The sequence below is a fragment of the Sporothrix schenckii genome, assembly GCF_000961545.1.
Source record: "Sporothrix schenckii 1099-18 chromosome Unknown Cont43, whole genome shotgun sequence".
NCBI lineage: Eukaryota > Fungi > Ascomycota > Sordariomycetes > Ophiostomatales > Ophiostomataceae > Sporothrix > Sporothrix schenckii.
In genome coordinates, this window is record NW_015971144.1 from 17305 (window position 1) to 38117 (window position 20813).

At 50.6% G+C, this 20813-nt stretch overlaps 5 protein-coding genes across 5 annotated transcripts; 3 read left to right on the top strand and 2 right to left on the bottom strand.

The window, feature by feature from the left end:
* Window positions 1-182: 182 nt before the first annotated feature.
* SPSK_02361 (isocitrate lyase) lies at window positions 183-2042 on the top strand (the record flags this gene model as incomplete). Its single annotated transcript, XM_016729233.1, has 1 exon — window positions 183-2042. The coding sequence occupies one exon, from the start codon at window positions 183-185 to the stop codon at window positions 2040-2042; it is 1860 nt and encodes a 619-aa protein (XP_016588739.1).
* A 282-nt stretch (window positions 2043-2324) lies between these two features.
* On the bottom strand, window positions 2325-5353 carry SPSK_02203 (beta-glucosidase; the record flags this gene model as incomplete). Its single annotated transcript, XM_016729077.1, has 2 exons — window positions 2325-4185; window positions 4239-5353. The coding sequence occupies 2 exons, from the start codon at window positions 5351-5353 to the stop codon at window positions 2325-2327; spliced, it is 2976 nt and encodes a 991-aa protein (XP_016588740.1).
* Window positions 5354-7063: 1710 nt separating this feature from the next.
* On the top strand, window positions 7064-8033 carry SPSK_02654 (3-oxoacyl-[acyl-carrier protein] reductase; the record flags this gene model as incomplete). Its single annotated transcript, XM_016729522.1, has 3 exons — window positions 7064-7640; window positions 7698-7751; window positions 7822-8033. The coding sequence occupies 3 exons, from the start codon at window positions 7064-7066 to the stop codon at window positions 8031-8033; spliced, it is 843 nt and encodes a 280-aa protein (XP_016588741.1).
* Window positions 8034-8664: 631 nt separating this feature from the next.
* On the bottom strand, window positions 8665-11466 carry SPSK_02217 (uncharacterized protein; the record flags this gene model as incomplete). The annotated part of the gene is made up of 1 exon (XM_016729091.1): window positions 8665-11466. One exon carries the CDS (start codon window positions 11464-11466, stop codon window positions 8665-8667), a length of 2802 nt encoding a protein of 933 aa, XP_016588742.1.
* A 3932-nt stretch (window positions 11467-15398) lies between these two features.
* On the top strand, window positions 15399-16806 carry SPSK_02501 (uncharacterized protein; the record flags this gene model as incomplete). The annotated part of the gene is made up of 2 exons (XM_016729370.1): window positions 15399-15422; window positions 15478-16806. 2 exons carry the CDS (start codon window positions 15399-15401, stop codon window positions 16804-16806), a joined length of 1353 nt encoding a protein of 450 aa, XP_016588743.1.
* Window positions 16807-20813: the final 4007 nt, after the last annotated feature.

The following is a 20813-nucleotide window of genomic DNA, read 5'->3' on the forward strand; positions in this document are numbered from 1 at the left end:
AAGATTCCTACATATACCCGAGCTCATTTGTTCCGTCCAACATTGTCCTATTTTCGCAACAGGCAAAAGCGACAAGCACATCAAGCTACGACACATGAAACAAATCGTCTCGATACCGATTGGTTATTTCATTTACCGTTCTCAGTCCGAACTTCACCTCTCTTTTCCACGCTACAACGACCATGCTGCGGCGAGCCGTTGGCCAAGCAGCCACTCGACGGACCACACCGGCTCTTCTCTCCTTGCCCCGGACGGTTGCGCCTTCTTTTAGCTATAGTGCCACACGCCTCCTTTCAACAACTGTCTCGCGCCGCATGGCGACCTCCTCCGCTACTTCGACAGCCGTTCTCCCCACCGTTGAACCACCACTGTCCAAAGTCCTGGCCAGCGATGCCTTCCAGCTGCTGCCCGAGGCCGACAAGGCTGGTGCCTCCGAGGATGCACTGTACGAGTCGCAGCTGAAGGAGGTCGAGAAGTGGTGGGCATCCCCGCGCTTTGAGGGCATCAAGCGGCCATATTCCGCTGCCGACGTTGTTTCTAAACGCGGCTCGCAGGTCCAATCGTATCCCAGCTCCACCATGGCCCGCAAGCTCTGGGAACTCATCCGGAAGCGCGCTGCGGCTGGCGAGCCCATCCACACTCTAGGTGCCATTGACCCTGTTCAGATGACTCAACAGGCACCACACCAGGAGGTGCTCTATGTCTCCGGCTGGGCTTGTTCGTCTGTCCTGACGACCACGAACGAAGTGTCTCCCGATTTCGGCGATTACCCATACAACACCGTGCCCAACCAAGTCCAGCGCATGGCCAAGGCACAGAGCATGCATGACCGCAAGCAGTGGGATTTGCGCCGTAAAATGACGCCTGAGCAGCGTGCTACCACGCCGTACGTCGACTACCTCCGCCCCATTGTTGCTGACGGCGACACCGGTCACGGTGGCCTGTCCGCTGTCCTCAAGCTTGCTAAATTGTTCGCTGAGAATGGTGCTGCGGCGGTCCATTTTGAGGACCAGCTGCACGGCGGTAAGAAGTGCGGCCATTTAGCTGGCAAAGTCCTTGTCCCAACGGGCGATCACATCAACCGTCTCGTTGCTGCCCGCTTCCAGTGGGACGTGATGGGAACTGAGAACCTGGTGCTGGCACGCACAGACTCTGAGTCCGGTAAGCTGATAAGCTCGGCTGTCGATGTCCGTGACCACGAGTTCATTCTTGGCGTCGCCGACCCCAGTGTGGAGCCCCTCGCAGAGACACTGCAATCGATGGAGGCGAACGGCGCGACAGGCGCCGAGATCGACGTCTTCGAGGCCGCCTGGGTCAAGAAGACCAAGATGGTAACCTTTGATGAAGCTGCTGTTGCCCACCTCAAGGCTGAGGGTGTGGCCGCCGCTGATATTGCCGCTTACGAGTCCGCCGTGGCGGCAGACCGCGATCTCGGCATAACAAAGCGCCGCGCTCTCGCTAACCAGTACCTTAAACCAGGCCATGAGGTCTATTTCAACTGGGATACGCCACGAACCCGTGAAGGATTCTACCACTTCCGCAGTGGGATGTCTGCCGCCACCAAGCGTGCTCTCGCCTTTGCCCCATACGCGGATCTGTTGTGGGTTGAGACTGGCGATCCCAATGTTCAGGTCGCACGGGACCTCGGTCGCGCTGTGCGTGCCAAATATCCGGGCAAGAGTCTCGTCTACAACCTGTCGCCGTCATTCAACTGGATGGCCCAGGGCTTCACCGAGGAGACGTTGCGCTCATTCATCTGGGATATCGCCAAAGAAGGCTTCATTTTGCAGCTGGTGTCCCTGGCCGGCATCCACACCTCTGCGACCGCTACGTGCCAGCTGTCCAAAGAATTCAAGAAAGACGGCATGTTGGCTTATGTCAACCTCGTGCAGCGCCCTGAGAAAGAAATCGGCTGTGATGTCTTGACACACCAGAAGTGGAGCGGCGCAAGCTACATTGATGGCATCATTGGAGCTATTCAGAGTGGCAGTTCTAGCAACAAGAGCATGGGCGAGGGTAACACAGAAGGTCAGTTTGACTGAACGAGTACTGTGCCTAGCTTTTATTTTGAAATCCACCATGTATATAGATTACCGAAAAGAAATGTTTATAAATTGAAGGTTTGCGCTGCCTCAGATTGGAAATATATACATTCCCAGTCGTTATTGATGTATTGATGGCATGCCAACATAAGCTCCTTTCCCGAATGTCTAGAATAAAAGAGACTCTTGCTGCCATGCTACTACATGTCCCATACGCCCGTTAAACAATAAAATGAAGTACCCGGCATAAAAAAGGAAAAGAAAAGAAAAGAAAAACCGGCATTACCATGTTCCCAGCACAGGAAGGTCACGCGAACTCTGCCCCACGTGGAAGCGGTATTGACCACCGGTCACCATGATCCAGTTTTGCTGCTGCATGTCCCAGTAGCTAAGGTCACGCCGTGTGAGATTAAATGTCACAGTCTGTGTCTCGCCCTTCTTCAACATCGGCTTCTCAAAGCCCCGAAGAACTTTCACAGGGAAGTCAACGCCAGCCGCATCGGCAGCATCCTCGGGGTAGGACAAATACAGCTGCACCACTGCCTTGCCGTCGCGACTTCCTGTATTTTGCACGTCCACACTGACAGATACGTACGCCTGCCACAGATCTGGGTTGCCACCTTCGTCTCCACCCGCCCCGGATGGCGGCTGCACAGTATCGTAGCCATCCGGATACGGGTACTTGGTCGACACAAGGTCAAGGTCGTCCACAGTGTCGAGGTATGGGTAAATGTACTTTTCGAGGCGGCGTATTTCTTTGGGAAAGAGAGCTTCCTTGATGTCGGGGACCTCGTTGCTATAGGTAGGCGGAGAGGCGGCAGGGGGCGGTCGGGCTGACGGTAGAGAGCTCTTGGGAAGGACACCTTGGACAGACAGGTTGCCAACGACAAAGTCGGTGTAGGAAAGGCCGTAACCAAATTCAAAACGTGGCGTGATGTCGTATTTGTCAAAATGACGGTAGTCGATGTAAAGGCCTTCTGAAAAGTCCTGCTGAGGAACAACGCCGTTGGGCAAGTACATGACCTTGCCTCCAGGGCCGAAGTCCTCGAGGGTGCGTCCGATGGTGTACGGCAGCTTGCCACTTGGATTGACCCGGCCAAAAAGGACATCGGCAAGGGCATCTCCGCTTTCTTGGCCGGGCAGGTTGGCATAGACAAGGGCCTTGACCTGCGGCAAGTCGATCCAGCGTTCCATGACAACTGGCCCGACAGAGTGAATTACCACAATTACATCGCCCTTGCCATCGCCACAGCCAATGGCAACGCTGTAGACAAGATCATCGCCGCCTTTTTGCAACAAGAGATCATTCCGGTCGCCACCAATGCCACCCCACGAAACAAAACCTTCGCCGGCATCTGCATTGGCAAACACAATGCAAACGTCCAAATCTTTAAGTGTCTCGGTATGAACACCATGGTTGGATAGGCGACGCCGAAGGTCAACCTTTCTTTCGTCGAAAACTGACGACAGCGCATCGACGGGTGAGGTGAGATACGGAAATTCAACAGCACCTGAACCCCATCCAGACCCCAGTGTACCTTGGTTGCAAGCCCTGTTCTCACAGTAGTTAGGACCCTGGCCCGGCCCAGCGTCTTCGCCAAAAATACCAATCTTGATCCTGGGAGTCGGGCTGGTGTTGGCATCTCTTTCGGATTGCGGTGCAGGATGCTGTGTCTTGACAATGCGATTCGGTTGGCCTGTAATGCCGTCGGTGCCAATGGGCAGAGTATTGTTGGTGTTCTTTAAGAGGACGATGCCTTCGGTAGCGACATGTCGGGCAACGTTGGCATGGTCACCCTGCACGTCGACAAACTGGTTCACAACAACGGTGTCTTGGGTAGACGGGCTGCCAGGCGCGAGCACGCCTGTACGATTATGCGTCCACGAAGAAAAGTTGGGTCGCTCGCCGGCTCCATCAAATCCGTGGAAGAAGTTTGGATCATCTTGTCCCATCTGGTACCAGGCAGCAACAATGCGTGTCGCCATGTCGTTTAAGCGCTCAAGAGGTACGGACCCGTTGAGCACGGAGCGTGTGAGTTCGGGGCCCCACAGAGAGCGGCCATTCTGCCAGCGCAGACCGTCACCGGGCATGGTCATGTCCAGGCCAGCCAGCGCAGTACTGACACCGGATCGCTGGGCGAGCCTGAAAGAGTCAGCAAAGGCAATAGGGTCTGCAAACTGAGTGAGTGTCCTTACCAGTCTGACATGACAAAGCCTTGGAAACCAAGCTCGTCCTTCAGAATGCCATTGAGGAGCTTCGAGTTGCCACATGAATAGCTGTTATTGACCATGTTGTAACTACACATGACACTGGCCACGCCTGCTTTCACAGCATCCCCAAACGGCCATGCATAGAGCTCGTGCAGTGTACGGTCATCGATGTTGGAGCTCAATGCATGAGGTAGACCCCACTCATGCGGCTGCCGGAAATGCTCCTGTTCATTTCCAACAAAGTGCTTGATCGTGGCCATGATACCCTGGTCCTGGATGCCCCGGATGGTCTCAGCAGCCGCAATCCCCTGCAGGTATGGGTCCGATCCAAAGCCCTCCCAATTGCGGCCACCAGCAGGCATACGACCAAGAGGCCCAACACAGGGGCCTAACAGAGCATGCACACCTTTGGCACGGGCCTCTTCAGCGTGTGCTTTACCGTGCGCATACATCAACGCGCGGTTCCATGTGGCGCCAACGGTGATGCCAGCTGGCAGGGCCGTGATGTTGTCGGCCATGCGGATGCCCAAGGGTCCATCCTGGAGGTTCAGTTGTGGGAATCCGACATGGACTGCAGGCCCGTTCGTACCGACGCTCAAGCCCATCTGCCAGCCCGTCCCCGTGGTTATGTTGACTTTTTCTGGGAGTGTCATGCGGCTCACCATCTTGGCAGCCTTTGAATAGCTGTCGGCCCACGTCCGCGCCGTGCCGCCCAGTGGTGCCGGATACCACGGTGGGGACTGGCCATAGGGAGGTTCCTCACCAAGCTTCTTGTAGACAAATCCGCCGCTTGCCACTGTCAGCAGCAGAATTGTGCCGCCAACGACCAGTGCTAGTAGGCAGCACCGTGACCGCGACCATCGTTTACGAAAACGGGCTGGAACCAGCCAGCTAAAGGAGGCGCTGGATCCTTGGGACTTCTTATCGCCCTTTCCGTCTGAAACATCATTGCCATGTAAAGGATCGGTCGTCAGGAACTCCGTCGCGTCAATGTCCGAGTCGCGGTCGCTGTCGGAAAGATCGTAGGATCCACGCGCATTGCGGTTGTGTTCTGATCCTGATGACAGCAAGCCACGCTTGGCCTGGTAATCGATACTCATCTTGGAGAGGGATTTCGAAGGCAGGAGAATGTCGAGATTGTCGGTGGGTCGAATGAGTTGTGCTTGCAGTAAGGTCAGAGAGGAACGGCAAGTACGGAAGGGCCGGCCCCGAGTTGATTAGGCCACTGCAGTCGACGGCATTCGCAGGATGGTGTTTTCAACCTCAATAGCCAAGGAAGAAATCGCAAAGGTGCAAACAAGACTTGATCCCGCTTCAAAGAAGCCGCTCTAAAAAAGCGCTCTAGGAAAGATGATTTAATTCCATGAAGATGGTGTCGTGATGGTAACCGCGTCGGTGCGCTAATGTCGGCTGCCCCTTCCCAAGGCTGAAACATTCAAAACGTGGGGGTTCAGGCAGTAGCCACAACAGCAAAGCCACAGAAGGCGCCACAGTAGGTCCGAGAGTCAGCACCGAGTTTACAGTGTCTACAGATGGCTCTTCAAGAAACAAAGGGCGTCAACAATTGAGATGTACCACATTCCCTCCAAGTGGTGGGATTTTTTTTTAGTTTTTGTTGTGTAGGAGCTTGACAATTATTTTCTCATGTTTTATGCAATTTACGTATGATTATTTTTGGGGAGAATAAATAAATAAATAATTTTTCAAAAATATATCCGCTACAAAGGGTTTTGTAGTTAAAATAGTAAAAACTTTGAGAATTTTACAACAGTCACGACCAATTCATAAATTCAAGTCGTTTCTTCCTCCCGTCCTAGTATTTAGTAGGATGAAGTCAAATAGCGAAGAATAAAATTGTCCCGGAGACTCGATTTTCCGGGATTCTGATTAAAAAACATCACCCGCATTTTGTCAACCTGTAAATTTCACCGGACAAAATGGCATCATTTCCCCACCAAGACATCCGAAGCTGAACAATGCACCTTTTTGAAAAGGCCATTCGACTATGGAATGCGAGGTGGATTAATATTTACGGACGACGACTCGCAAACTAAAGTACGGACGTGTCTTCTGTTTCATACCTATCGAATTCACATGGCTCTGGCAGCTTAGTATGATATGACAGTTACCTGATGCGGAAAAAGGCGACATTGCAATGGTAATCTGTTAAGTAACTGTGGCCTCCTAAACTACAAACCGAAATCCACAGTTAGGATTTGTGTGAAACACTGCCGGACGTCCAGATTAGCCGCCACGTCCGAGAAACTGGACACAGCTTATGCAGGAGAGCCTAAGCGTTCTGAAAGTACGTTCAGTTACTGTGTTTCCCAGCATTACCTGACAATTGGCAGTAGGGTAGCGGCTTTAGAGCTGGTCTATCCCAGACGTGATACAGACTTGACTAGAAAATGAATACAGATAACCAAGCAATTCTATTAACGTTCTTCTTCCCCGAGCTCTGGAATCGACCCCGTCCGGTGATTGATACAGCATCCTCCGCTATGGGTTTCTCCAACACCGTCCGGTGGCCACCTGGACAGTCTGTCTCGGAACAATGTCTCCTGAAAAACATAAATAGGGACAGATTCCCATAAAGATACAAAACAGAGCTACCTACCACACGCCGTCAGCTGCCGATCGCTCATTCCATATACCTGGTACCCTGAACAAAAAAACCAACCGCCGCGCTGGCCAAATTCATCGAGTACCTCACCCAGGCCCTTCTGAGCCTTTTCCAGCCCCTTTTCCGAGCTATTCGCCCTTTCTTTCTACCAACACATACTTCAAGAGAAAGCAAAGCACCTGCTAAAATGGGGTCCACCGAACACACCGGCAGCAAGTACGACGCCATCCCAGGCCCTCTTGGTCTCCCTGCTGCATCCCTATCTGGCAAGGTCGCCTTGGTCACCGGTGCGGGCCGCGGTATTGGTCGCGAGATGGCCCTCGAGCTTGGACGTCGCGGTGCTAAGATCATTGTCAACTACGCCAACAGCGACGCTTCGGCGCAGGAAGTTGTTGAGGCCATCAAGAAGAGCGGGTCAGATGCTAAGGCCATCAAGGCCAACGTTTCTGATGTTGAGCAGATTGTGCGTCTATTCGAAGAGACCGTGCAGGCATTTGGGAAGCTTGACATTGTATGCTCCAACAGTGGCGTTGTGAGCTTTGGTCATGTCAAGGACGTCACTCCTGAGGAATTTGACCGTGTCTTCAGCGTCAATACCCGGGGTCAGTTCTTTGTGGCGCGTGAGGCCTACAAGCATCTCGAGGTGGGCGGTCGCCTGATCCTGATGGGATCAATTACGGGCCAGGCCAAAATGGTGCCTCGTCATGCCGTGTACTCGGCGAGTAAGGGTGCCATCGAGACATTTGTGCGGTGCATGGCTGTTGGTGAGTACCAATCTACGTTGAAGTGATACATGACGAGAGCCGTACTGACAAGCGTAGACTTCGGTGATAAAAAGATCACCGTCAATGCCGTTGCCCCTGGTGGCATCAAAAGTAAGTTCTTGGCTCCACACATGCATCAACTATTGAGGCTCGCAATTGGTATACTGACTGTGCACAATAGCGGACATGTACCATGCCGTTTGCCGTGAATACATCCCGAACGGCCTGGGCTTCACAGACGAAGAGACAGACGAATACGCTGCCGGTTGGTCGCCCATCCACCGCGTGGGCCTCCCTATCGACGTTGCTCGTGTTGTGGCTTTCCTCGCCTCTCAGGACGGCGAGTGGATCAATGGCAAGGTCTTGGGTGTGGATGGCGGAGCTTGCATGTAGAGAAATATATCGAAGCAGACCAAGGCCAAGGTGTCTTACGCGGTAGGCTAAATAGTGATCAGGCGAAATAAATTAGAAATGGTACAGGGCATGTGCTAAGAAATATTTACTGTGCGCGAGTGTCTAGGTGAGTATGCATTTTCTATATTTTGAAAAATATAAAGGATGGCCGTGACCCCAGCCGCTCTGGATTGTATGCTATCCACTAATTAACTGGAAGGCCGGAAATGTCGGCGATAAGTTTGTTTAGCGCTGTTAAAACAAGGGGTATGTCAACAAACAGCCTCCTCTCTGTGAGATTGGCGATGAGTCCATGTGTCCAATTTCAAGCAGAATTACCATATGTATCTAGAATTCTGAGATCCTTTCGGTTTTACCATACTGTACGAGTATACTTCTATTCCGCATTCATTATCACGTGTTTGGCTAATATTTCGCGTATGTTTTAGAAATGCCATTGTTCCATTTCATCGATCTTAACTAAATACAGAGGGTAAAAATACACGAGCCTCCGTAAGCCCTCAATGAGAGCCAAAAAAAGTAAACAATATGCGACGAACACAAATCTACACTCGGGCATTTGTGGACCCACCCTCTACTTTGTGATACAAATGAACTGCAGAATAACGGTTCAGGCCGAGTCGTAATCGTTCTTCCGTGAGCTGCGCGACGGACTTCTATGGAGATCTGACTTGCGCATTACCTGAAATCGGCCGCGATCACCAGGTGTGCGGACTATGACCAGGTCGTCTTTGCTGTTCTTCTTGCCTCCCTTTTTCGAGGCACCGCTGCCATTGCTGGTCACCGATCCGGCAACACCGGCGAGTTTGGCCCGCATTTTGGCCAACTGGTCTCGAAGGGCCATTCCTTCGGCCTCGGATGTGGCGTATGCAGCGCGTAACTCCTGTAAAATCTCCTTTTGAGCCGCAATTTCCGTAGCCAGATTGATATTTTGCTGTGTGATCTCTGAGAGCTGGGCAGCATGGGCAGCGGCTTCCACCTTGGCAGCTGTGGCGGCATTTTGCGCGTCTGCTAGAGCGCTCCCGGCGTCTGTTTGGGCTTTGTCCAAAGCTGCAGCTGCAGCCTCTTTTTCAGAGGAAAGACTAGCTTCCAAAGAAGCGATCTTTTCCTGCAGCTCAACGTGGGTGCCCTCAAGTTTTAAGTACTTCTCCTGAAGCTCGGCATCAGGCGTCGTGGAGTCGCTGTTGTCGCTGTCAGCAGTGGCCGGGATGCCGGTCTCTGCTTTGATCTTCAGTGCCTCACATTCCGCTGAGAGCGCTGCGCGAGCTTCTTCTAGCTTTGAAATTGTTTCCCCGAGGGAATCTGAAGTCTCCGTCTCCACAGTGTCGACTGCGCCTTCTGCTGCTTGGTGTGCTTTGTCCAAGGCGGCCTCATGTCTGGTAATTGTTTCTTGGTGAGCAGTGTTCTCCTTCTTGACCTTCTCGAATTCTCCCATTAGTGCCTCAAGCTCAGTAGTTTTGGCTACCATGTTGGAATTCATTGTTTCGATTTGGTCTTTCAGATCGTTCACCTCTGTTTCGACTACCTGTCTCTCGCTTTCCTGCGCAGTGCGTTTTGACTCTGATGCGGTCAGTCTCTCCTCAAGTGACGTCCTCTCATCGGCAAACTTGCTGGCACTCTCGGAAACTTTCTCTTCCGCCGCTGCAGCAGCGGCCACAGCTGCAGCTGTGACTGCGACTCGACTAGCCTCTTCTTCTTCCAGAATACCAATGCGGACCTGAAGTGCATTCTTGGTTGCCTTTAGGTCCTCGATTTGTCCAGCCATGAGAAGATGCAGCTCCTTGTTGGCATCCCGCGCGGCAACGACCTGACCTTCGAGGCCTTCGCATTTCACTTCGAGATCGCTACAGCGTTCTTCAAAGACAGCTTTGCCCTCGCGAAAGAGGGCCGAGTTGGTTTCTTCCTGGTGAAGCGAGTCGCGCAGTTGGGTCAGATTGGCGTTGGCATCTGCTAGTGCTTGCTTTACTGCCGCAAGTGCTACATTGGTCTCCTCAAGAGCCATTTTGCTGGACTCCAGATCGGCACGGAGCTCGAGGAGTTCCTGTGTCTCGGTGTCCTTGCGCTGAAGGCTTTTGTCCATACTCGCGTGCAGATCGTCAACTTCCTCTGCTAGGGCTTTCGCTCGCTGCCGGTGCTCCGCAGCTTCACGACGCAGGTCGTTACGCTCGGCCTGGGCCTCACCGAGGGCAGTGATTGCCTCCTTGAGCTCGACAGCAAGTTTCTTCTGCTCGGATTCGAGAGTTTGTCGTCGCTGCTCAAACTGTGCCTCCAGGGCCACTTTATGTGCCTCGAACTGCGCAAGGCTATTCATCTCACTGGTATTACCACGAGATATGGTGCTCGAGGTGCTAGAGGGCACTGGTGTTCCTTTTGTGGCATCGAAAGCGGTGCGAGAATAGGAGTCTATCAAGGACCACCTTGTAGGAACATGTACAAGGCCTGACTCTGTGCGATGAAGTTCATGGTCAGTACAGCCGCTAAAGGACCGTGAACGGCGACGTGTGGGCAGAGAGCGTGTTGGCGGCAACATTGTTGCGGTGGAGGATGTAGTAGACGACGGTGCATGCTGAGAGCAATTGACTGTGGCGGTTGCCTGCAGGGGGTCGGGTATGGATTTCTCTTTGGGCAGGTAGTCGTCATAGCCATAATGCTCGCGTTCATCAACTGACGTTGCCTGTGTGCTGTTAGACAGACATGAAAAGCTGTCTTCCGTCTCGGAAGAGTCGAACGTCACCGTCTTCCTGGTATTGGTGTTTGTTCCGTTGTGATTGGTAAAAATTGAGCCTGCCGTGCTTCCGTGCACAGAGCTGCAGATGGGGTAGGGTGGAACGTGACGATCGGCCCCGAAAATTGGGACGGAGACTCGGTTGCCTGGTCGCCGCGAATGAACCGTGCTCGGATGTACGCTTGGAAGCTCTGGGAATCGATCGCCTATGTTGCGTGGCCGACGTGCTACTGTCGCTGGTGTTGGTATCTCCCCTGATGCAGGGAGAGTGAGTATGACGTCGGATCGACCCGATGAGAAGTGAACTGTTGGCCGAGAGTGATCTGCTGGACGCACAACACGGTTGCGAATCAAACCGCGGCGTGTTGCGGTCAAGCCATTGCTGCCCATGGGTGTGGAGGCGGTACTCCGTCTAGCATCGTTGCGAGAGTGTGTTTGCAAGATACGATCCGTCTCAGAATCATCATCGTTTGCAACGGGTGGCTTGTTTGTAGTGTCTGATGTGAGTGATAGACGGCGTCGGAGGCGCAGATGAGGCGCAGACCACTTGTTCGCGACAGGAGCGTTGTCGGTGTTTTTGCCTACGGCGACAGCCGTATTTGTTGGTCGATATGTGAGACGGGGCTTGCGGACACGAGTCGCACCCTCGCGGAGGTACGAGCTGCCAAATTGGTTGTCTCGGTCCATTTTGAAGAAGTTATCAGCTCCGCTCTCGTTGTTTGTAACCCTATTTGTGATTTTGATTTATTTCGGTTCCGCGTTTGTTTCGTTTTCTTTATTGTCGATTCCGGTTTCTGCACATAGATACACTGGAGCTTCGTTGAGAGCAGTCAGTCTAGCGAGTGAACCACAGTTAATTTGTTGGTGATGTTGAAATAGTCTCGGTGTTGTCCTTGGATATGATAAAGGTGTCGGTCATGGTCATTTGAAGTACGTTGTATGATGGAGGTACTATTGTATTTAATGTAACTCATGCCGAGAGACGTAAATATATGCTATGAAGAAGATTGAAATGAAAATATGAAGAGGGATCTATTCGAAATGAGTCCGGTTTTGTCATTCTACCATGGGCGGAAGTTTGAGGCGATACCTGTACGGCACGAAAATGAGACAGCAGCAGTAAATAAAAGTACGACGTACCATCCCGAGGTATATACTCAAGCATTCCCTCCAGAAGTACATGTTCTACAGAGTACTGTGACTAATCTCACGAGGTACCGACACGGATGATTTGTACACGATCAGGCAGAAAATGCAGGGGATAGGGCGTCGCGGGCAACATAGGTCCACGACCTACTTGGTTATCTCGGACTGGACAGCGAGATGACAGAATTGGACAACAATGCCCGCCCCAGCCTCAATATCACCTGATTGGGTATCAATCAGAAAAGCCAGGCGAATTGGGGGAAAGGCAGCTGCGTAGGCAACAATTCAGTTGGTGAGATGGAGGCCTCGTACTATCTGATTGTTTTGCATTTCGTTTCTTTTTTGTGTCCATGGGTATTTTTTTCTACAAACAATTTTCACGCCAAACTGTTGAAGTGACCGGCCTGGTATCTAAATACGTCACTGATCATGTACCAGCCACTCGGTCCAAAACAGCCTCATAACGTGGCAATCATATTGTCAATGGCGCATGGGCATTAGCGTTCCATCTATCACAACTTTTACGTGAAGGCTCAGTCAGGGGGGCCTGGGCGACTGGTGCCAAAAGGTGCTATCGTGAGCCCAATCCCCACCTTTGGGCGCCAAACCCCCAAACACCCGTCTTGGTGGCGAGAACAACGACAGCATGCTTGCTCGTCATTAGACATCGCTGCAACCTTGGGGATTTGGGATTCCTGTCTGTCGTGGAATATTCGCTGGTCAAGATCGGGGGCTGATGCAGTATCTTACTCCTGGACGGCACTATTGTCAGGGCAGCAGCGAAGGATCTACCGGTTCTAACAGCATTCTTAATTTTTCACACGTTTGTTATCCTTCGCTTGGTTTCCGTTGCTTTTGATAACTATCGTTTCTTTCGTGTTTCGATGTCTAACTACTACATGTTGTTTCCGGTTTTGGCTTGTCAATCGCACGGAGAGCGACGATTCGATGCAAACAGCTGTATGTGCAGCCATGTTCGCTTTCTGCCTCTTTTTCTGCCTCGTTTTCGTTCTGTTCTAATTTTTCATGTATTCCCTTCACATATTCTCATAGACATTGTCCCTTTACGTGGTCAACTCTAATTCGGCTGTCTCTCTGCTTAAAATGGCACATCCAGTCGAGCCTCTGTTGGTCCGTTGGTCCGTTGGTCTGTTGGCTTCTGTCGTATCACATCCAGACTCCAGTCATTTGGCCCCTGTACAACCTCGAAAATGAAACACATCATGACGAGTAGTTATGCTGTATGAAATATATATGTTTGGACTGAAAATGACGCAAAAGAATCGTTGGGAGACAAGATGGGGGGGGGCCAACCAAGCCAGATTTCCCAGACCGCAACAGTGGATCGTGGTCTGAAAGCTGTTCTGAGTCACCCCGAGTGTTAACGACCATAAGGTCCATATCTCCAGTCTTCGCATCGGCAAGTAAAGAAATGCATCGTTATGCACGGCATTACGATTAGGACCCATTGGCGCTCCTAGTGTTGTGCATCGTGCCATTGAATGGGGCCGCACAGGAAGAAACTCCATTGAAAATCCAATATGCCGAGAGACAAACACTTATGGACACGGTCAACCCAGTGCAGCACTTTGCCGAGCTCATAAAATCAGATCGTTGAGTCACAACCACTTTCAGCTTTTACCAACAAAGCGCCAAGCTGCACGGTGGTAAAGAAATTCTTCAAGAAAAAAAAGAAAAGTCAAAAAGTTGGACAACTGGTCTCTCGTTTCGAACCAAGTTGCATGTGGTTGGCCATCCCCCTTAATAAACAAAGCTCAACAGAGCACGAGCAGTTGAGATCAAGCCAACCTAGTGCGTGCAACATTTACACCTGATAACACAAGCTTCATGACTGACCAAGTCCTCGGCTACGTCGACGTTTACCAGCAAAATGAAATGACGTAGCTTGTTCCGTGTTCAATTCCCAAGCATGCGCACTTCTTCACCCTGGCCCTTCTCCACATGTTGCGGAACTTCACGACGGAAATGGACGGGATCAGACTGCTTTTCCCAAGTCCGCCGATTTTCGTATGGCCTTTCTTTGTATTCGCTAAGATCTCATTGGGTGCAAGGAGCGCTAACTCGTCTGGCCGATCCATTTGCAGAAACACAAAACACAGTGTGAATTTTTCAATTCCCGAGTTCGGAGGCGAAAGGTCGGAAACAAGGCGATGGTGCAGCCAACCGCAATAGACTGCAGCTAACAAACATATGCCGTGCATACGACATATTTGCAAACCGACCTGGAGACACCGGATCTGACCGATGTCAAGCTCCTCAAGTCTGTTTCCTGAATTGCACTGTACGGAACGTTCTCTCTTCGTTTTAACCTCTTCCTTCTCATGCTTTATTAAGAAATGGTCCATCGGTGCATTTACACGCACTAGGCCTCTGGCATATTGCTGCTCCAGTCGACGAATCCCGAACAACGCCCGTTTGACAAAGCTATACCACGGCTTAATACACTCTCCCGTTGCGATCATAAAAAGCGGCATTATTTAATCACGTGAGATTGCCAGGACTGGTTACCATGTGCTCTCTCCTCCCGCCCACTGTGCCGTGTGTGTCTCCAATTAAGCGACGTCAATAAATCAGACTTTCGTCACTGCTTTTTCTTCCTCTACCAAAAATGGAGATGTGGGTGGGTGGTCCCAAGCGAGTGTGTTTCAGTGCATGGTCGTCACCATCGTAATAGTGATGTTATGCTCTTGTTCTCAGGTGCATTTTTCAGCGAATTTGTAGGTGTTATATGTCAAGCATGAAGAGAACACCGCCGCAGCCGGCCCTTGCTCATATCCTTTTACCTTACCTTACATCCTTGTAGGACATACGTGGGGTAACTACGGAGTATGCAACAAATGTCGTATGCAAAATGCGTTCACAGTGCGGGGTTGACCATCCCGTGCATTTAGCAACATGACCATTGATTGGTGGGAAGGAGACCCACAGCCGCATTGCCTACCATCCGCAGCCGACCGCCTAAAAAATTGGCAGAAAAAAATTGCAAGAAAATTTAAAATAAAAATGAAAATAAAAAAAAGGGACCAGAAAAATTCTCATTGACCAATTGGGGTGAGTCACCCAATACTATTTTCCTCGATTCCGCAGGGCTTGCAGCGCTCATCGGAGGGCGAACCTGCGCGCTCTTAGTGTCAAGTCATCAACTACAAGCCTACTCCTCGCCGCTCTCGCCGCCCTCGCCGCCATCGAACAAGACATAGAGAACTTTAAGCCCACCCGCCGCTGTCAATTTTTCCAAGGACTCTGCTTTTTTGTGTCATTTTGCTCCTCCCGTCCCAGATCCATCAACGAAACAGTCATACTCACGAACCTTCCGGTCGAAGAAACTCTTTAAATACCCTCACTTTTGACCTCCTTCTCAATAATCCCTTTTCTGCAATCAACTCGACACCTCCTCACTTCTTTCGAACCCTCCCCCAACCCCCGGTTCGTAACGACAGCCTCTCGACACCATGTCTCCCTCTGCCGACGTCAGCGTAAGTTAAATCAGAGTCGCCATCGTCTTGACAGCAATGCTAACCCTCTCACCAGGGCTCAAGCCTGCCCAGCTCGGGCCAACAAGCCCACACCACCCGCAACTCCAATCCCTACCAGCCTGTTGGCGACTTCCTATCCAATGTCTCCCGCTTCAAGCTGATCGAGTCGACGCTGCGGGAAGGCGAGCAGTTCGCCAACGCCTTTTTCGACACAGAGACCAAGATCAAGATCGCCAAGGCCCTCGATGAGTTCGGCGTCGACTACATTGAGCTGACCTCCCCTGCCGCTTCCGAGCAGTCCCGTATGGACTGCGAGGCCATCTGCAAGCTCGGCCTCAAGGCCAAGATCCTGACCCATGTCCGCTGCACCATGGAGGACGCCAAGATTGCTGTCGAGACCGGTGTTGACGGTCTGGACGTTGTCATCGGCACCTCGCACATGCTGCGTGAGTTCTCCCACGGCAAGGACATGGAGTACATCACCAAGAGCGCCATCGAGGTGATCAACTTTGTCAAGTCCAAGGGCCTCGAGGTTCGCTTCTCGTCTGAGGACTCTTTCCGGTCCGACCTAGTCGACCTGCTTGCCCTCTACCGCACCGTCGACAAGGTCGGTGTCAACCGTGTTGGCATTGCTGACACCGTTGGCTGCGCCTCGCCCCGCCAGGTGTATGAGCTGGTGCGCACTTTGCGCGGTGTTGTGTCTTGCGATATCGAGGTCCACATGCACAACGACACGGGCTGCGCCATCTCGAACGCGTTCTGCGCCCTCGAGGCCGGGGCGACTCACGTTGACGTCTCTGTCCTCGGCATTGGCGAGCGGAACGGCATCACCCCCCTAGGTGGCCTCATGGCCCGCATGATCGTCCAGGACCGCGAGTACGTCACCAAGAAGTACAAGCTGCACAAGCTCAAGGAGATTGAGGACATGGTCGCTGAAGCGGTCCAGGTCAACACCCCCTTCAACAACTACATCACCGGTTTCTGCGCCTTTACCCACAAGGCTGGCATCCATGCCAAGGCCATCCTCAACAACCCCAGCACGTACGAGATCATTGACCCCGCCGATTTCGGCATGACCCGTTACGTGCACTTCGCTTCGCGCCTGACTGGCTGGAACGCTGTCAAGACGCGTGTCGGCCAGCTTGGCCTGTCAATGACCGACGACCAGGTCAAGCTGGTCACAAGCAAGATCAAGGCTCTGGCCGACGTGCGGCCCATTGCGATTGACGATGCAGACTCAATTATCCGGAGCTTCCACCTGAGCTTGAACGGCAAGGACGCCGAGGGCAACGGTGCTGATAGCAATGGCGCTGAGAGCAATGGTACTGAGAGCAATGGTGCTGCTGCTCCAGTAGAGGTGCAGTCCGAGGTTGCCGCGAACTAAACCAACCCGAAGGGAGAACAAAAATCACAGGCGAACCGTCGTCAACAAAATATATGGGAAATGTCACAACATATTTGGAGTTTTTATTTATTGACTTACGTTTTGAGAGTACGGGCTTTTTTGACATGGTGCTTGAAAGTTCTCGCTAATGTTTTCTTGCTTGTATTTTTTTGCTGTTTTTTTTTTTTTTGGCACCATATTTGGGCGTTTAGAGCACTGATAACATGCGTCATACGTGTGTGGTAAATAAAACAATGGAAAGATCCAGCGTACTTCCAAAAGACACCATGCATCGCAATCCAGATGACAAAATACATCCGATTGACTACATACAACTGCTATATTGATGATTTGCGATTTTGCTAGTTTGACTGTCCATGACAAATTGTAATACGCCAGATTCGACAAGAACTCCCGCCTCATCTTTTTTATTATCTTGACTTGCATCACGAAGAGCAAATTTCGCGTCCAGCTATTTTCTCGTCACAGCTGCCATTGGCTGGTTCAATTTCTGCAGTACAATTTGTGGCCAAGACAATGATGTGAAACTTTCGGTATTTAAACATTACGTTTTCGTAAGAAACACAAGCATAATTTATGCATCCGCAGTTCACAAACCAGTGCACCACTATTCACGATCCTTCCATTCCATTCCCGCCCTGCTGTCGATATATGGTTGGGAGTGGAATCATATTAATATATGCCATTCTTTCATGAATTTTTATTCGGCGGTTATGACGCTCTTTGTCACACATTGTAAGCTACATGTGACAACTGAAAAGGTGTTACGGTTGTAATGCATATGTCGTCATTCTGTGGCTCCGCTCCGACAATCTGGGGCAACACCGTCAATTTCAACTACACCATGAGTTACGAAAGATTCATGCATTACATTCTCGCCATCTCTAAACCACACCACCTCCAACATCGGGCGGGCGATATGCTTGAGTAGTGTGGAGGTACAGAAGAAAATAAGATGTGCATGTGGTTCCACTATGAGCCAGCATGTGGTAACGAACCATTAATAACCTGCCGTTTGTATATTCCAACCAGTAACCTTCTGCCGCCCGTCGTTTTGGTATATATTGATCATTTGTGCATCACTTATTTACTTCCAAACACGGTTTGCACCTTCGGGTATATCTTGGGACCCTTGATCTAAAATCGGTTATCGAACATGTGTGAAAATCGCCATCAGCCAAACGGCAAGTGCCGAAGCGGTATTTACAAAGGGATTTGATTTTGGTAAATTTTCTTATACCAATACGATGGACGGACTTGTGTCCAACCGTGCCTTGAGGGTGGCACATGTCGTGCCGGCCAATTGGATGGACCGTTGCGTCATATCAGAATCAGTTGACACAAGTCAGTTATTGACACATATGGTTACGAGTGAAGCTATGGCATGACCTCGCTAATAAGTGGAATACACAGGGTCGTACAAAATGCATGTCTAACGCGGCGCCAATAGAATGAGAGAGCCTCCAACGTTGTTCCCCCATACCAAACAATTCTGGTCACATTTTGTACGAGTGTTAGGTACGGCGCACCCCAATTATGACGGACTTGCGATACGGAGAGAAAGGATCGGTAAAGAATCAAGGCCTACGAATTGACTAATGATTGAGCTTCTCGGCAGAGACCAGATTCGTCCTTAGCGAAAGGGTAAAATCAAACACGATGAAATAAGAGCCAAAACCGTTTAAAAACACTGAATAACTGCCATGTATTGTCGAAATGTGCGTTGTCGAGACCGTTAACGGTATTGTAAGGCCAACATTGCACAATGTCGAGGATTTGGCTGTGCAAGAGTGCAGCTGCATCACCAGATGGGTGCAGCTGCATCACCAGATGGGTGCATTTGCGGTGTTAGTAAGGGTCTCTTTGTTATGCAAAGCGGATGAGAACCGGAATACCACGAGAGTCTCAGTGTTTCGCCGTGAGTAGCAACTCATATTACCGAGCAGCGAAAAAGCAGCCAATACTCTGTCCGTTACCAATATGCTTTAGCGTGGTTGTTGATTCACATTCCTCAGCCCAACGCTCGCCGGTTCTAGCTTTCAGCTGAAGATAAAGCCGCGGACCCAATACGGACAAAATGCCAAATCCCTTGCTGATCTTCTCGCTTGCCACATTTTTGAGTTTTGATGCGCAGCTTGGCCTCGGTGTGTTCCACTTTGTGTATGGTGAATACTAACGGCGCTGCCTGTTGTATGAGCGCCCAACGTTGTAACTAAAAAGGGACAGGCGGGCGAAAAAAAAATTAAGGATATTCGACTAGTTCGACGTTCTGCTACGACATCCTTACAGCCATGTGTAAGGTTACTTTTCTAAGTGCAAATTCCATAGGGCAAGACAAGATCGGCGACCGGGATATCATTGTGGACCAAATCGTACATCCGCGCGGGAACACAAGTCGATGTAACTCAGCGATAGCTGCACTTTTGCTTTCAAAAATATGTTTACTTCCTGTGCCTTAATTTTTGCGTTTCTTAGTGGCCTGAACGCTCGTTTATTACGGCGTGATATATCTTTAATCAAATACCGAATTTGGGGCTGGACATCTTTTTACAAGTACATCGGTCAGTGTTGGGACGACAAGTTGAACGTTTCGCATTTTGCAGACTGGAGAAAGGGGTAACAACACGTTAGAAGATTGCAAGAATAAAATCGTCGGATAAAAGAGATGCGATCTAAACAATTAGTCGAGCCGATGGTGTCGTGGTCTGACTAGACACCGCGATCAGATCCCTTGCCAATCTTCTTACGATCTAGGGTTCCGCAGTAGCCTTTATTGGTCATTCAGTGGCTCACTTGTGCCGCTCGCCACCTCGCCCCGAACTCGATGGTCTAAGTAGTAGTGCGGCCGGTGCAGTAAGCAACCATTGTCAACCGGTCCCGAACGTCAGTTACCAACAAGAGCTGGTCGAATCAGGTGGTAGAGTTGAAAATATGTCCGTGCTGGCAAGACAGTTGACAATGACACACGACGATGGCCAAACACGTCTGAGAAAATACCATAACGGAACAAGAAGCAAGGTTACAAAAATACACAGGAAGAAATGTAAATATTAATTGTAGAGCTTTGACAGTAGACAGAAAACAGCGTGACTCCAAATGTCTTATAGCTAAACAACTCAGTCTACGTTCAGGGCGATATGCAATGCAATCGGAGGTCACGTTCACATTCTAACCCAGAGAAATTAGCCAACAATTGCCCGCAATATCGAACCACTGCAATATTTCTCTCGTGTCTCAATGGTGGACACCGTGAAAGGAGTTGACGATGAATCCGCAGCAGTCTTAGAAGATGGAGGTGGGTAGATGGTTCTGATCTGAAGTATCGACCAAGAAGGTATTATTTCCGGATGCCAGAAGCGTGTACATCCACCTAATTCTCAGTGTTTCGCAGTAGGAAGGTGAGGCGGTCTCCACGTATGCAACGTTTTGGTTGATCCCCTCCCCTTTTTGGCCCTGGGTACTTACAGTGCCTCTTGTATATTCTTTGTCTCATTTGCCTTGCAGCAGGCCTCCTGACTAACGAGATCTACTTTCTTTCGTATTCACGCTCTTTAATTTTCCGTTTGTTTTTCAAGGCTCGGAATACAAGAACTGAATTTGTCATATTATATTGTAGTAGCCAGAGGTCTCACTGTGTTTCTGTCTAGTCCATTTCGTCTTTTGCACACTCTGCTGGCCCTCACCTCCTTCATATCTGTCTTGGCTTCACGGCATTTGCTTACTTTTGTTCCCCTCCCTCCCGCCAATCTCCAGGTGCCATTTCTGTTTTGTCCCTTGCAGTCCCTTCTCTGAATCACCGAGATGTATATGTATATATATCACAGCCACTTCGACTTGCTCCATCCTTAGAATTTTGTCATCCATCTCTCCTAGTCTACCTTTTCTACCTCCTTCTTGTCATAACAAAAAGTTGCTGTTGTGCTGATAAGAGTACAACAACCTCATTGTTTGGTAATTTGTTTTTCCACCTCACCCGTTTTCAACAC